Source organism: Nesoenas mayeri (assembly GCF_963082525.1).
Source record: "Nesoenas mayeri genome assembly, chromosome: 1".
Taxonomy (NCBI): domain Eukaryota; kingdom Metazoa; phylum Chordata; class Aves; order Columbiformes; family Columbidae; genus Nesoenas; species Nesoenas mayeri.
Genome location: NC_137541.1, coordinates 6970859 through 6987497, shown reverse-complemented (window position 1 = coordinate 6987497; position 16639 = coordinate 6970859). Strand labels below are relative to the sequence as shown.

General features: G+C 40.5%; 1 protein-coding gene across 13 annotated transcripts in view; it reads right to left on the bottom strand.

Moving 5' to 3' along the window:
• The window catches only part of CELF2 (CUGBP Elav-like family member 2), a gene marked incomplete at both ends in the record, with an annotated part of 370914 nt that overhangs the window by 65934 nt on the left and 288341 nt on the right, over positions 1-16639 (bottom strand). For all 13 annotated transcript variants that reach the window (XM_080352320.1, XM_080352319.1, XM_080352310.1 and 10 more), the window contains one exon: positions 6990-7038. In XM_080352320.1, the coding sequence (XP_080208446.1) occupies positions 6990-7038 (49 nt within the window). The remainder of the gene's footprint in view (positions 1-6989; positions 7039-16639) is intronic.

Below are 16639 nucleotides of genomic sequence, written 5' to 3'. Positions count from 1 at the left end.
GAACCTAGGCAGTGACTTTAGCTGGTGAAGGATGCTGGTAACTTGGCTGCTTACAATTCCTGTATTGCCTTGGTCCATGGCCAGCCTGTCCCCTCAACAACAGCCACACACCCTGGACCGTAGGCTGCTGCTTATGAATATCTCCATAGCACAAACAGAGGTCAGGCTGGGAGAGGCCTTGGTGCCAAGCAGGGGCCCAAGCTTTGCCTTCTGCTCTGTGTTACAAACCTCTTCACTTCTGCCTGTGCTTCAGCTGGTACCAGCCAGTTTAAATTTGGGTTGATTTTAAACTTGAAAGACAGTGTGCAGGTCTACCCTAAGGGTGACTGGATCCCAAGCCTCTCCTAAAAACAGCTTCTGGCTGAATTATACAAATGCCTGTAATGCCATCCCAAAGGAGGTCCCTTGGGTCCTCCTTAGGTGCAAGGACAAAGACCCAAACCAAAGAGATTCACACAGAGATTCAAAAGAAATGAGATGCGGACAGGAAAGCTTTGTTTTAATTTTCCAAAGAGTAGCAGATGACAAACTCCCCACCGGCCTCCTTCAGTTTCGCTAGTAAACCTATAAATATGCCATTTAACTAACATGATTTGCAGGTTTTCAGCTTGAGGGTGATTTTATAGTAAATTAAACATCCAGCTCCTGTGTACTGTACATCTTAAAAATGCAGATTTCACAAAGAATGCTCAGAGTACAGAAAACATATTGATATGATGACGTGCTCTGCATTCGCTGATATCAGTCAGTGCTGATCAGTGTTGAAGCTTAAGAAAATTGTTATTCTTTTTTTTTTTGGCTAGGGGCCCAGCATTAAAAAAACATTTAAAGGGGCAATTGTCAGGATCAAAATGACACGTCTTCAATCTATCTGATAGAACATTTGATATGATTAGCCTGAAAGAGTTTTTAACGATATATTCTCATGCAGAGAAAGGAATGCTTTTTCACCTCTTTAAGACTGGCTGTCTGGATTTGTTTCTGCATTTTTGATCAGCCACTTCTCTCCTTTCTTTCTGAAATGAATTCTTACCTGCCACGGAGACATGTTTGGAGAATCAAATAGACAACAGACTGCAAGAAGGATGGGTCAAACATATAAAGAGGTTAGCAAAGTTCCCTTTTGATGAGCCAAGCCTGAGGATTTGCCTGTGCATGTTGGTTTGCTCCCATAGACTGTAAAATGAGGACCCCAGCATGTAACTCAACAAAGCATTGAGACTGGGAAAGGTGCTGCCTGGTTGGAGAAAGGGTGGTAGTCTAAAGTCATCTTGCCTAACTTTAATTATCTACAGTTTAGGTGTCCAGTTTTAACATCAGCTAAACTATTATCGATTGGCTGTTGCCAATGCCAAGAGATCAGCTCCTCCAAAGAGTCTCTCCCCGACTAGTGACAGTAGATAGGGCTGTTACCTTCCAGCCAACTCCTAAAACTTGGTCATCATGAAAACCCATAGATGTCCTGAGCTCCAGCTGCATGGCCAGGAGGAATAAATGAGCTCTGAAGGACTGGCCAAAGTTTGGGAGCTGTGAGTACTTCAGGCAATGAGAGGAGGCAAAGAAGAAGGCTGGGGGATTGACATCAGGGTCAGAACCTGTGTGTACATTTCTTGTAGGCATTTCACTGCTGCTTGATAATTCTTTCTCCCACACTAGGGGTAGGTTTCAATCATTCAAAATCCAGAAAACGAATGAATTTTTTTTTTGTGAGAATTAGATGATATTATTTCTGAACCTTGATTCTAGGGCTAGTTGTACTTTCTGGCTGTTTTGCACCACTCTGGGGGCATGAAGTAGACACAACCATTCATAAGCAGCGAGTAGGATGGAGTGGCTGAGTAGCTCTCATTGATGAAGCAGAAACAGCTGGAAGGTCACAATGAACAAGGCCTGAAGTTGTAGTTACATGAAGGAAGGTGTGAAACTGCACAGTATCTTGATTAATTAATTACAAGGTTCACCTCTAATCCATTCAAACACGTTACAAATGCAGGTTAGCTATGCTGCCAGGGTAGTTAGTGTGGCACATCCAGTGCTAAGCCTGCTGGATTTGGGGTGGAAATCTCATCCAAATGCAGGAACCCTGTGTGATGAGGAGCAGATATCTCTTTTGAAATGGAATGAGTTGTTCATAGAATCACAGAATACCAGTTTCAAAGGGACCACATGGATCATCTGGTCAAACCTTTCATGGCAAGAACACGGTCTACACAAGACAGCCCAGCACCCTGTCCAGCTTAATCTGCAAAGTGTCCAGTGTTAGGGAATCTGTCACTTCCCTGGGGAGATTATTCCGATGGGTGACTGCTCTCATCATGAAAAATTTTCTGTCTTGTGTCCAATCGGAATCTCCCCAGAAGTAACTTGCACCCATTACCCCTCATCTTTTCCATGTGAGTCCTTGTTTTTGTAACTCCATCAAGACAAGCTCTACAATTGCAGTCAGCAATAGGACAAGGGGGCATGGGCTTCAACTCTGCCAGGGGAAATTTAGGCTGGATATTAGAAAGCAATTCTTTACGGAGAGAGTGGTCAGGCATTGGAATGGCTGCCCAGGGAGGTGCTGGACTCACCGTCCCTGGAGGTTTTTAAACTGAGACTGGACATGGCACTTAGTGCCATGATCTAGTCAATGGACTGGAGATGGACCAAGGGTTGGACTTGATGATCTCTGAGGTCTTTTCCAACCCAGTCGATTCTGTGTTTCTGTAATCGCCAGCATGGGTGCCTAGGTATTATGTTGGAATCCAGAATGCTACGTTAGCCATAAAAAGTTATCTGAGATGAAATCTGCCTCTGCTGGGGGAGGCTTTTTTCAAATCAAGTCTCCTGCCTCTGACAGCACTACATCCAACTTGCAGAATAACATCCTGAAGGGTCTAATTTTTTAGCTTTACTCAATTTGCTTCAGTAATGAGCATTTCTTGGAGGCTGTATTAGATTGCTTGTGCTAACCCAGGAGAATAAAGGAGTAGAGATTATTTTCTGTATGCTACAAAAGAATTAAACCCTGTAATAATCATGGGAAATTTCCCTGAAGATTCAACAAACTTTCCTTTTCTCTCTTTTAGACTCCCAAAATTATGTCCTGAAAAATCAAAATTATTGCCTGCTATTATACACTTTTGAGGAGTCAGGTCAGTTAAAGAATGCATTTTCCATCCAGAAGTTGCCTTCTCTTTCGAGCCAATAAAGAAATAATTAATCATGTATGTATGTATGTATCTATCTATCTATCTATCTATTTTTTCATCCAGAATGGAAAGGGGGAAAACAGACTTTTTATGCCTATTTGTAACACTAAGAAAAACCCTTGCATACAATCTGTCATAGTCACACCTGGATGTGGAGCTGCCTGCATTAATTATCAACTTTTCTATGTGTTAGTGCTAACATATGGCATTTAATTACTCCCTTCAAATCAGCAAAGTTGTGCCACTTAGAATTTAAAAATTATTTTTTCAAGTTATCACTAATAAAATAGATAAATAAAAATTATAAGATCACTCAGCTACCCATCTTTTTTTTTTTTTTTTCAATAGAGAATTTTGTCATTTTTCCTGAAGTGGTGATGCTTTCATCTATTTAAGAGCATACTGTATGCAGGATATGTGCCTTAAAGTATTGACTGTATTCAAATCCTGATCCAAGACACATTTGAGTATCTATTAAATTGCAGCATCTTAATGGCCAACAGACAACATAGAGTCAAGCATGTGTTTAGGTGTTTTTTGGCAGTAAAGAACACCCTTTGTTTGAAAAAGAGAAAATATTCTTAGACAAATATTGTGAGTGATTAACAGTCAAGCTGAATCTAGGAATGGTGGAGCCTTCAAAGTCTTTAACCATGCTTTTCTGGCAGGTATTCCTTAACCAAAACTTTGTAGATAGGTTAAAATAACCAGCTAGCAATGTAAAGGTGGTCAGATGAGACCTAATGGGTGATCAGACCAGGACACACTATAATATTCATCATCTGAAAATGTTTCAGGGATGTTACATTTCTCAACAAAAAAAATCCTCCCAGGTAGAAACCTTAATTATATCTAAAGGCAAGTCTTTCCCCATCAACTCTACCTGCTAGAAGCCTGGTAGAAGAAATTAATCTTTGCTTCATCTGCACGAGCAGAGGGATCACTCAGACACATGAGCTGTTGTACACAGAGAAGGAATGGAGATGATTGCATAGATCTATCAGCCACCCAGTTCCTATCCAGAATAAAGTAGAACTTCAGGTTGCTAATAAAGTTCTAATCCTGCAGAAGTGCCCAGGCACTTAGTCAAATGTGTGCAGGAGGTGCCTCTTCTATATCCATCTCCCAGTTTCCATGGGGTGAGCTTGGCTTTTTGTGCCAAGGGACATGTTTCTGAAGTTCTGCGTACATCTAAAGACAGGAACAGTGATGGAGAAGGAGGAGCATTTCATCCGGGTACTCCTGGGCTTGGATGCTCATTCAAAAGCTTTTGCAAGGAACTCAAGGTGGGGAGGGGACATCTTATTACACAGCAAATATTGCCCTTTGAAAATCTCTATAAGATGAATGAGGGGACTCCTCTTTCCTCCCTGCATAATTTCAACAGGTGTCTCAGGCTTTCATAAATGTGCGCAAGCTCAGAAGAACATAACGAGTGTTCAACCTCTCGCACATATCTTTCCACAAGGTATCTGGAAATTTTGACCAAGAGAACTTCTTTAACCTCTTCAAAACTTGAGAAACAGCACTTTACCTATAAAATGGAGTGGGATCCTTCCACAACTTGGAAATCAAAGAGTTTCAAGTATTCCTCAAAAGCTCAAACACCATGGATCATGAAAACCAAGATGTCTTGGCATGCTTGCTTTCTTTTCCCCTTTGAACTTACCAATCTGGTTGAAGAGGTACAGTTTGTAATTTGCTGTTGGCACAGATAATATACCTCCTCAGATGGATAGCCTGAAGCATATGGGAAACACGTGCCAAACAGGCCTCCGCATCCCCCATGCTGCTGTTCTTTCCCTTTTTGGCTCTCCAAGCTGCTTCCAAGCTCTCACCTCCTCCATAGATTCCACGCCTACGCCCCATCTTTCCAAGGAACTGTACCATACCTCATCGTGGTATCAGTTTGTCTTCTGTTTCCCTAGTCTTTAAAAAATAAGAGTTCACCAACCCCAGATCATGCCTACCAGAAGTACCTACAGCCTCCAGGAGTCTAAATTTAAAAAGGTTTTTAATTTGACAGTTGCAACCTCTGATCTGTCAATGTGTTTTCATCAAAATGCAAAGAAAATAAAGGAAAAAAAAGAAAAAAAACATCTAATCCCTTGTGATTTTCCTGATAGGAACAGGTGGAAGAAAATAAGCGAGTGTTCCAGTGGTGCAGGCAGGAGTATCACGCAGATAACCCTGGTCTAACAGCAACAGTGAGGAGCTAACCCACCCTGCTTTCCAAGCAGGTGCTATTTGCAGAGCAAGATGGAATTTGCACAATTCCCCATAGCGCTTTGCCAATATGTTCAATCTCCTTTAGGAAGAAAAAACTTCTGGCAATGAGCAAGTAACTCACTGGGAGTATATTTTGGCCCATTGCCTCTTATTTTTCTAGTTTGCCAAGGAACCTGAGGCAAAATTTAGCTTTGAAAGAAGAACTCATAGAGGCTATACTTAGTTCGGAGGGTCCAGGCCAATATTCCTGTACCTAAGGGAAAATTTTGCCCACTGCAAGCACAGTAAATAGTGAGAAGTAGAGTTTGGATTGAAAAGTTTGGTTCTCCTGCCTTGGCCTCTCTTCTGAGCATTCAAAAAAGGCAAAAAATCACTGCTAAAACTCAACCCAAGAGAGAGAACGCCACTCCCTTTAAAATGGGTGACGGTTCGAATTTCTTGTGCTTGTGGCAAGTTTTATTTTGAAAGTTTTCATAATAGGAAAGCTAACACAATGTGAAGTTTTAATTTCCTTCCAAACTTTATAATCCTTGGAGAAGCCTCAAAATGGGATGCGCTACAATTAGCAAAAAAAAAAAAGAAGCCTTAAAAAAGCCTTGCAGAGAGACTTAGAGCCCAATCATAATTTACATTTGCAGGTATGTAGATCTCTAAGTGCACGGCTTCTGCCCTGATTACTAATTAATGAGGTGCAAAGATGCCTGTTGGAGGAACCAGCTCTGATTATGTGGGCCTTATGGGAAAATGAAGCTCTTGCAATCTAAGAAGGCAGATGATATCTTTAACATATATTTTAGAAAATTACAGGAACAAATCAAAGGGCAAAATATACACATGTATATATTTTTAAAGAATCACACACAGCCAGGCTGTGTTACCATCCGATTATCTTATTTCCTTGAATATACAAACCTGGCATGTTTAATAGATTTAGCATGCTGTCTATTTTGCATGTCATATACATCCACTTAGGCAGTACCCTAGTATTCTGAATGGATATTACTGTCATTATAACATTCATTCTACAATCATAGAGAGGAATAAGTACACGGAGAGCTGCAAGGTGGGTTTCCCAGTTCAGAACCGAGCACATGATTAAACCTAAATTTGGCTCAGATTCAGAACAGCATCATTCTACAAAAAGGAAGTTTAGGCAAATGTTTAAGGCTCGTCAGCTGCTTACACATTTTTTTACCATGGGAATGTGTTTTATTTATTTTATTTTATTTTTTTCTTTTCAGCATTAAAATTTCATCTCCATCTTATCAGTAGCAGGTGCTCCTGTATCACCCCTCGCTGTTAGGAGAACACAAAGGAGAGACGTATGTAACAAGGCAGGCCGTGACATACAGCAAGACTGTTTTTCAGAACATTTCCTTCCTTCTTTAAAGCAGAGCATAAATGGGAGTTCAGAGCAGGTCAACATCTTCTCCAACATGTCAGGTGTAGGGAAACTGTCTCATATCATTTTCACCACACAAGGAGTAAAGCAAAAGCCCTTGCAATGTTGTGTTTGCTTCAGTTTAGAGAGCGTCAGAATTAAGTAAAAATAAGTTAAACACATACCATTTGACTTTTCACTATCTGCGGGTTTCATCTGAATAGGATGATGCATCTAAAAACAAAAATGAAAAAGAGTAAGGCAGGTTGGATAGTCATAAGAAATCAAGAATTGTCTTTTTATGAAGGCCTAAAAAGATACATGATTAATATTAAATATGTTGAAATTATATAAATTCAAAATAATGCTGTATTATAGGCTTTTAAGAAAAAAATAAAACAGTAAAGGAGCATTTTACAACCAGGAAAATGTAAAAAATAGAGCATTGGGCCCACAGGACTCATATAAAACTTTAATTTGCTGTATCTAGCTTCAGAAGACCTCTAAAGTTACAGCCCTCATTATGTGATGGCATGCTTGCTTTCTGTTTCACCAGCTTTTCTTTCCTTGAGCTCAGCCACTGCCAAAACTGAGATGGAGTTTTCAAGTAATTTAAGAGCTAGCAAGCATTTCAAGCATACTTAGAGGAGTAGAGTTTGACAAATGAACTTTGCTTGTAATTAAAAAAACATGCGTTGATTCTTTCAGGACTGGAGAAGAAGAGACTTGCGCTTCCTATAACTGGTTAGTATTTAATAATTTCTTTCTTTTTTTTTTTTCTTTAAATACATTATACATTCATCCATAAAGCTTCCATTACAACACGGCACAATCCTGGCTTCCATAAAGCTCCTAATAAGTTTTCCTTTTCAACCTCTTCCTCCATCCATTCAATGTGGGAGATGTTGAACCTCCCCAAAAAGCATCCATTCTTATTTTCTTCCATAGAGTTCTGCAGAATTGCTGGGATTAGACTGCACGAACCTTCCGGCAGAAACAGGCCACTGCCTTTTCTCTCCTCAGCAATTCCTCACCATTTCATGTGAGCGTGTAAAAATCTATGCTCCTTTTGTATGATTTTTCAGTGCAACAGGACTGACTATTGCCTGAAAATGTCAGAGGCAGCTCTGTTTCTTTATAAAAGACTATTATGGCAAACTTTGGGAAACAAAAACAGCTGAGCAGGAGAGAAGATCCATGTACTCTTATCAAATGTGCTTTCAAAGCAGCACAGAAAACCAAATCTGCATCGCTTTTGGAGTCACTTACTTAACCTCCAAGGACACTGTTGCTAGATTCTTTAGAAAATATTGCAGTGAATTTTTCCCCTAAGATTTACTCAAAGTCCAGAACTCTCTCCAGCCCTGCAAATCAATGCATTTCTTGTACGGCTTGCAAAGCTCCCCACTGTGCCCTAAGGAAAAGGCAAAGCCACAAGGTGGGTGTAGTCACTAGGGTGCATAAATTTGCTTCAATTTTAACAATTCTGTTCGCTTTGAATCATTTGTTTCCCAAATGGACTTTAATAGCCCAGCACTTGTCTGCCACCACTCTTATTTGATCCAATTTATAGAAAAAAAGTGAAGTTCTACTGTACTCTGTGTTCTTTAATGAGTGCTTAACATTTATCCTGGCATCAACAATACATTGGGCACTACAGGAGACTTGAAATTCATGGGAATGTGATGCAGTGTGTCCACTCAGAAAGCAAAAAGTGAAAGGTGTAACTTGCTCCATGAGTCCATTGCAGGTATTGATGTCTTTGCAGAGCAATATTGGCGACAAAACAGAGGAAAAAAAAAATGAGTATTGTAAATTTTGGAATATGCAGATTATAGAACCCCAACCCAAATCCAGACCTTACGCAGACAGAGAATCTATTGTTCTGTCTAGCTGCATTTTATGTTCTTAAGTGGAGATATTTTGAATAAAGGCAATTCTAGCAATGTTAAAACCCTTTCTCTTTTCAAACTGCCTGAACCAAAGAAGACAACTTTAGACCAAATTCATTAGAAGTTATTTTTGCAGCCCCACTGTCACAATATAAAGATCAGTGTTACCTGACACACACAGTTACACATCAGAAATCATCCTCTTTTGTTATGCATAATTACCCCAAGTTCATTAAGTCAGTAATCTTGTATTTTGGCAAAGCAAAAGGCAAGATTTAACAAGATGCTTCAATTGGGTTTTGACCTGATTTCAAAGGTCCCAGCTAAAAAACCATGATCCAAATTCTCTTCACACCAGCAAGCCGAAGTCAGGAGTGATGCCATCGTGCTTAACAGAATTATATTGACACAAAACTAATGAAAGACTCAGATCAGGCCTAGAGGGTTTAAACCACAGGATATCCACGGCAAAATGGATGCAATACACAAACATGGCTTCAGTGAAGATGAAGGTGGAAAAATACATTACTGACAGTTTCCTAACATGAGAGGGCTCGTGTTGAAGCTTGTTTAACCCTGACCATCACCAATTGATACGTTAACAACCTTTAACACTAGATTCAATAAAACATGCCATTTATAACCTGAAATGGGTTTTACGGAGTCACTGGTTCGCATCTCATTATTAAACTCATTGCTGACCTCTAGAGACAACTGCCGTGACAATACATATTATAAGCTCTCTACCCATAAAATATTTAAAAGTAAGTGTAAAAAAGAAAAGAATGAATCTCAAAGAAGTGTGCAGTGAATAAGAAAATTAAAGGGGCAGAGACAAAGGCTAAATAGGTACTATCGTTTCACTCTACGATGAGCAAAAGAGAAAATAATCTGTGCGTTTTATATCTTGCTTGTATAACTGCAGGCTATAAAATAATAAAATAGCTGTGCTTTGTGAGGCCCTCCAAAAGATTATAGATGATATAAACCTGTTTCAAATTAGATGCCACCCACTAGAATCATGTCATCTACCGAAATGAAGGATTTCATGTGTTATCAGAAAGCTGTTATTGTAGCTATACATCACAAAGCCATACACTTATGGATCTCGAGGTAAGTGATTTCTCAGTATGTCACGTTGTCACACAGAAAAACAGGAAACATTTTCTTCTGTGCTTGAAGAAAGCTTTGCTTATAAAAATACAGTATTTATGAATGCACAGTTGCAATTAATAAATAGTTAGAATAGAGAAAAGTAACTGCAGTAAAAAATATATAGACATTAACATCATCCTGTGCACAGACCTTATAGTAAAAAAGAACAATGCAACTCAGGCAAGTTATTTTGGCATATGAGCAGCTTCCCCCAGCAAGCACTATGCATGGGGATATTGAAACCAGGCTGGAGAACAGGCTGTAAGGAATAACCTCTCCTTGGCAATTATTTAGAGAGCTCTATGAGATATCGTTGTGAAGACAGTAGTGGCATGAGCTACCTTTCCTCTACCTGTATGTCTCCCAAAACACCATCACCACTGTTTTACAACAAAGAGGAGGCAAATGTCTCTTGCCCAAGGTTGCATGGTGCCTTGCAGCAGCGCTGGCAGCAAAGTGGAGGCTCCATCCACTGTCTGCGCTGTCATGGAGGCCACGCAAAGCCTGAGGCCAAGCACATCACCACTGCTCCTCGGGCGCATCCCAAACAGCGGTGCTGATGTGGTCCACAGGAACCAACAAGGGGAAGAAACAGCTGTCAAACATGCAATCCTGAAAATCACCCTGAAACCAATGAGAATCTGGCCGCTGGCTATGTCGATGGCAGCAGCAGGACCAAGCCATAGCCTAGAGTTACAATTGACTAGTTACATCTTTTTTTTCACCCTCCTTTTCCTGAGTACATCCCACCGCATGTAAATATAACTTCATTAGAGAAAAAAATCGCAGCAGAGCAACCCAAAAACCTCTCAAAGGCATGCATCCTCTCCACCTTTAGAGCCTCAAAGTCATCTTTTTGACAATAGTAATGCTATGTATTTACATTCTTGTCAAAGCCACGTGACATCTGCATGGGAGAAAACAAGCCAGCTAAGAGTCTTATTTCTGGCAAAAATATTGCAAGGAAATTAGATTAACCTGGGTGGAATTCTATCTGGGAATTTGGAGTCTGTCGTGGTGATTAAGTCATCATTTCTGTCAGATTACTCTAATCGGCTGTCAAATATGATTCCACAACCCCATCTGTAACTTGGCATGCTCGTTATTCAGGCGATGTTACCTTCTGTATACAAAACAAACACCAAACAAGGAGGTGTGTGCAGTCTAGCATTTAGCGGAGTCATTAGCTGTGATTACTATTGTGTGCTTGCACATTGCATGATGCGATCAGCTTATGGCTTGTTTTATTTAGTCAGGGGATGCTTCAAATCAGGTGTAATCTTAAGCCCAGAATGCTATGGGTGAATGGGGAAGAACTGTCTCCAGGCATGGCCAAGCATGGGATTGGCACGCTGCGTCACCAGCAATTGCTTAAATCTCATTTCAGTGTTGTCAGCGTGTTTGGTGGAAAGGCTTTCAGGCACCTGCCTTCCATCATTTTCTGAAGAGAAATGGGCACTCAGATGTTCTAGGTAGGCTAAAGACTTCCTGTGAGTAGTGATTTCTGCAAGTGAAGCAAAGTTTGTAGGCTGAGGCAGTCAACACTAAATGATCTGTATCGGTTGGTTTAATAAGAGGTATTTTGTTATATATAAGAGTATGTTTGTCTTACATAGGACTTTGGTGATTAAAAAGCAGGAAATGCCTTTCAGTGAAGATGAAGGAGCTGATGGGCTCAATTTGCTGCAGCTGTGTTGAATCTGTGAAATTCAGGTGCCCTCAGCACCTCCAAAACTCTGGCCATGTAATTAGACTATGAAAAATCATTATTTTTATGGTCCATTGCAAAAACACCTTCACACATGATTACTATATCTATTAGCAACTTTTCTTCTCCATTTCTGCTGGTGCAGACTGCAAATGCCTTGCTCCCATCATTCCTAGTGCCTTAAGGAAAGAAAACCACTCATGAAGAAAGAACCATGAATGCACATAAACCTACCCATTCCTTCACCCAGCTCAGTATGTCGGTCAACAATCACCTCCTATAAGTCCTCTAAGGTCAAGCCCAGTGTGAGTTTACACCATGGAAGTTTAGGGGATGGGTGCAGAGGACATTATCTGTGACTCCTCACTCCTTACCATTCCTCTCACCATGTTTCTACAACCTTTTAAAGCCATCATCAGATTTCTAGAGCTCTCAGCCTTCTTTAGACCTGTGCCCTTTCCTCCCTGTCATCTGCCATGGCTATAAGTTTCCAGCCATGCCCCAGCTCAGTTTGTCCCCTACGTGTCACCTTCACAGACCACATTGTGAGGAAACACAACACAAAGTTGAGATAAACCTTCTCCAAGGCAAAGGGTAAATTTGAAGAACTTGCGTTACTGGGGTAACTTCCAGACCAAACAAACTGCAATAGGAATAAATAATGACACCTTGCACGTACCCTGCCTTTTCTAGCACTTTGGGACTGGCTTTTTGCTAGCATCAATCATTGTTGAAGCTAAAAGGGACTTCCTTCACATTTTGCACATCTCACAATTGTAAAATGGCAGGAGAGAATGTGGGAGAGAGAAGACATCAGACCTTTATAAAACCGTTATTTTCTTCTTGGAAGAAGGATTATAAATCCATAGACTTTTTGGAACCAATAGGAAAACCCAAGAGGAAGACAATATAAAGGAGCAGCAGGGGCAGGGTAAGGGCACAGGGAAAGAAAAACAAGTAAAGGTGCACTAGCATGAATAACAATGGCAAAAATTATGTTCTTTGCCTAACTCTGGTCTGGGAATTAATTTAAAGCTTTCTCCAAGCCCCTGCTCCAATCAGTTAGTGAAGCTTAATTGGAACTCTAGTCCAAGGAAAAGAAGAATGCAAATCTCTACCTTCAGGTTCCTGAACATCTTTGCCAAGCCTGGAAGTCAGGAAGGAACAAATTGACCTACCAAAAGACTGGGGGAAGAAAACGGTTCACAAACACCAGATAATTAATTGATTTTCAGTGTCTTTGGAGATGATTGTTTTTCTGGATTATTATGTGCAGACACCTCTACACATCCCCCCTCAGCTCCTCATTTCAGCTCTTAGCTGCCAAGTTTTTCAGCAGCATCCTTTTGGAGGAGCTCTCAAACATGTTTCTCACATCACTTCAATGCCAACTGGTTTTGCCTTTTTAAACCCTTGTGACTCACAAGTAATACAAGTTTCTCAGAAGCGAAAGAGGTGTATTTTCCTATCGAAGAGAACTGTTTAGAATGACTTCTCTAGGGTCAAACTAACTTGAATTATACAGTCAATATCTGGCTACAGCTTCAGGGAACTTCTCTGGGAACCAGGGACAGTCTCTGAGGCCAAATAAATAGTAGTGAATAAAAGAGGCAAGAGACTGATCTCCAGCTTTTAGGAGAAGTGGCATGGCACAGCTTGCATTAGACAGCTATACTTCTCCTTCATCTCAAAAGAGGATGCCTGTGTCCATACTGCCTAATGGGAACAGTGTCTAGCCCATGTTATTCCCCCAAATATGCCCCCCACACTGAACAGGAAAGTGTTAACTGGCAATAAAACCAACACCGTGGTCCTTCTCGCTTTACTGGCACAGGCAGAGCTTTGGATTCCCAGTATTGGTTTAAGTCATTTACCTTAGTTTATTCATAGGTAAAAGGAGTACAAATGTGCATCCGTCACATAGACTCTCACAAATAAATGCAAAGCAGTAGCTGTAACTGCCTGAGCAATGGCATAGCCAGAAGATTGTTTGCTGTCATCCTTTCATAAATCCCAATTTAAGGGATTTAAACTGTGTTAGGTATTCATACAATTTTAGTATTAGAAGAATGCAGTCTGTTGCTTGGCCTCCTAGATTACTGTCAGACATATATATATATATAGAGATGCATACTTTGGAAAGAGAGAGAGGAAGGGAGAAAGGGAGAGAAGCAGAAGAAAATGAATATTGCTGGTGGGTGCCAAATACAGTTCATGCAGTAATGCATAACATCATTATTTTCTATTTAGAGCATAGAAACAAGCACATAGCTTGCTTAAAACAAGTTGTTTCTTTTACCAGAGAACACTAAAACTGCTGCAATTCAATGACTTCTGGAAGCTTTCCAACTCAGTCATTTGCAATCCACTGCACTCTGTGTTTTAAATTCAAGTTAAATTGAACATTAGCTCGAGCGACTAAAAACAATGCTGTGCTTTAAAATAATAGTAATAATAATAATAATAATAATAATAATATTTTAGTGATCCCTTCCACAATCGCCCCCTCATCCTGCTGTTCTTCCTGCACATTTACTAATTAGGCTATAACACTTGGTCTCTTTTAAAAGTTGTACCCTCATATAGAAATGAAAAAGTTGGTGGTCTTAGAAGTGCCAATGTACAAATAAGTACTGTTGCTCCGTTAGCAGTTCTACCCCATTTATTTAATTCCTTCATTCCTTACTACCCACACAAATGGCAGCAACTCCAGGACACATGTGAGCCAAATGGAGTGGAGATAAGGAAAGGGAGGTACGATCAAAATTTCTCTCTTCAAAATCACATGGAAACCAAAGTGATTAACTATCTTTTCTTCAAACAAATGAGCCTTTACAGAACCTATTCAATCCTAAAAATAGACATTAAGTGGGATTCTATATCTTGTCGGGAATAATGCCTTGGGGATATTTTGTATCATCCATGCTTAAAAAGCAAACCCATTAGACATCTGAGCAAAGCACCAGATATTACTTTAACAGCAAGAGTTATTCATCTCATCTGCAGCGGCAATAACTTTTGTTGACATTTTGCCAATTGAAGTTTGCATGCCGATGTGTGGGGCTGTTTTTTTGTTGGTCTTTTTTTTTCCCTTTGCATTAAAACGATAAGGCACAGAAAGATAACAAAAGTCTCCCTGTGACACTAATTGACTGAGTTTTAACACTCATCCAAGGTAACTGTGAGGAGCCGAAATTACTGCCCAAGTTTCTGAGTGGCACACGAAGCGCGGTGAAGTAGAGAAGTGCCCAGTGTCACGCAGGGAGGCACCGCACGGCCCAGCCGGGCTGTCCCCATCGCAGCACAGCCCGAGCTCCTCACGCTCTAATTGATTTCTCCTCCTAACAGCATTGCCAGGTGCTTACTGCTGCTCTCTACTTTTAGGAGAAAGGAAGAAGATGGGGGAAAAAAAAGACAGAGAAGATATGCGCAATTCATCTGGAGTTATTCCACAATCAAAGCCAAGTCTCTCAAGCCAAAATCTCAGAGTTTTATCACCAGGTATAGGCAAGACATTAATGAACGGGTGTATTCCACGCAAGCAGTTTTTTTTTATAGTGTTACTCCCTAGATACCCTAATCAAGAAGTAATGTAAGAACCTGAAGAAATGATCCAGGATAGCTGAAGAACCAAATTCCAGCCAAGCTATTGTGGGTTTGGGATCTCAGCTAATAACTAACGCTGCATCGGGTGATTTGCCCAGCATGACCTAAGATGCCAGGACTCAGTTCCCAGCATGAGACAAGCCTTACAGTCAATGTCCCAGTGAACATGACTCAAGTGTTCTGAAGCCGTACTTTCTTCCATCTCCCTCGTTGGGTGTTGGTTTCCAGAAGTCCACAGGAGGCTGAGACTTTAAAAGGAGGACTTTTCCTTCAACTCTTAGAACACCACCCCTCTCCACTCCCCCATATGAATATTTGGAAAACAGAGTCAGAGCAAAAGCCAAAACACGCTACCTATTATCTCATCTTCCATGAAATGTCTTCCCACCTCCCACAGGAATGAAACAGATGTCCCTTAACAATTCCAGAAGGGGAAGGCAGCAAAGTAGAGGCTTGTCTTTACTTGAATGGTCTGCAGAGGCATATTTCACATTTGTTCTCCTAGCAAAAGTAAAACCTCCTGCTTAGGAAGCACCAACTCCTGAGCGCGTGTTCAGGGGACTTTGCCCTTCTTATTTATGACTTCAGAATCTGTGAAGACTCAAGACGATGTTCCCATCTTAAAAAAAACCTCTCCTGCTGCCAAAAGGAAACATTCAAGTAGCTCATGCTATGGGCACCATTTTAGGGTGTTAATGTTTGAGCCTGGTCCGCATGAAGCCCCTCTCTTTCCACAGTAATCCCTCTGATTCCACATTAACATCTAGGATGATTTTTAGAAACTTGTGAAGAAAACAAAGCAATCCTCCTTCTTCTCCTCCCCCAAAACCACAATTCCCAACAAAAATAAAATAAATTCTTTTAGGCTATCGATGACTGTGACAAAATTTAGTTTAAATGAAAGGTTTTTACATGCAATGGCTTTTGTAATGCAAAACAGACTCGGTTGGGACTGAGGGCATGGATATTAGGATATTAAATGCTTGTTTTGCAGAAGTTTTATTTTAAGATTTACACTGTTCTGTGTTTGCATGTACTGTCTCCTCTGTGAACTGTGCTCTGAGAAAACACCATGTGATTATGCTCAGCAATATCCTCTACTTTTGCCAAGCTGAAATTCAGGAAATAACCCTTCAAAAAGGAAGGACATACAACAGCAACATTTCAGAAAGGCAAGAAAGCATAGATAGGTGTTCCTCTGTTTCTTTCACAATGTTACCTCATCTACACTTCTCCATTTTTGGTTTTCATTCAGTAAGAGAGAAACCAGCCTCAACCGTTCCCCTCAGTTTCACATCACGGATTTTTCTCTTCATTTACTAAGCAGATCTTCTGCCTGACTCTGCAGCATGGAAGGTCACCTTGATCCAACAATGCACTTGGTCTCCCCTTCTGACAGAAACAGAGTCTCTTGGGCCAAAACTCAAATTTTAGGCTATGGGATTTGTTTTTTTTAATGTAAAGCTTTTTTAAA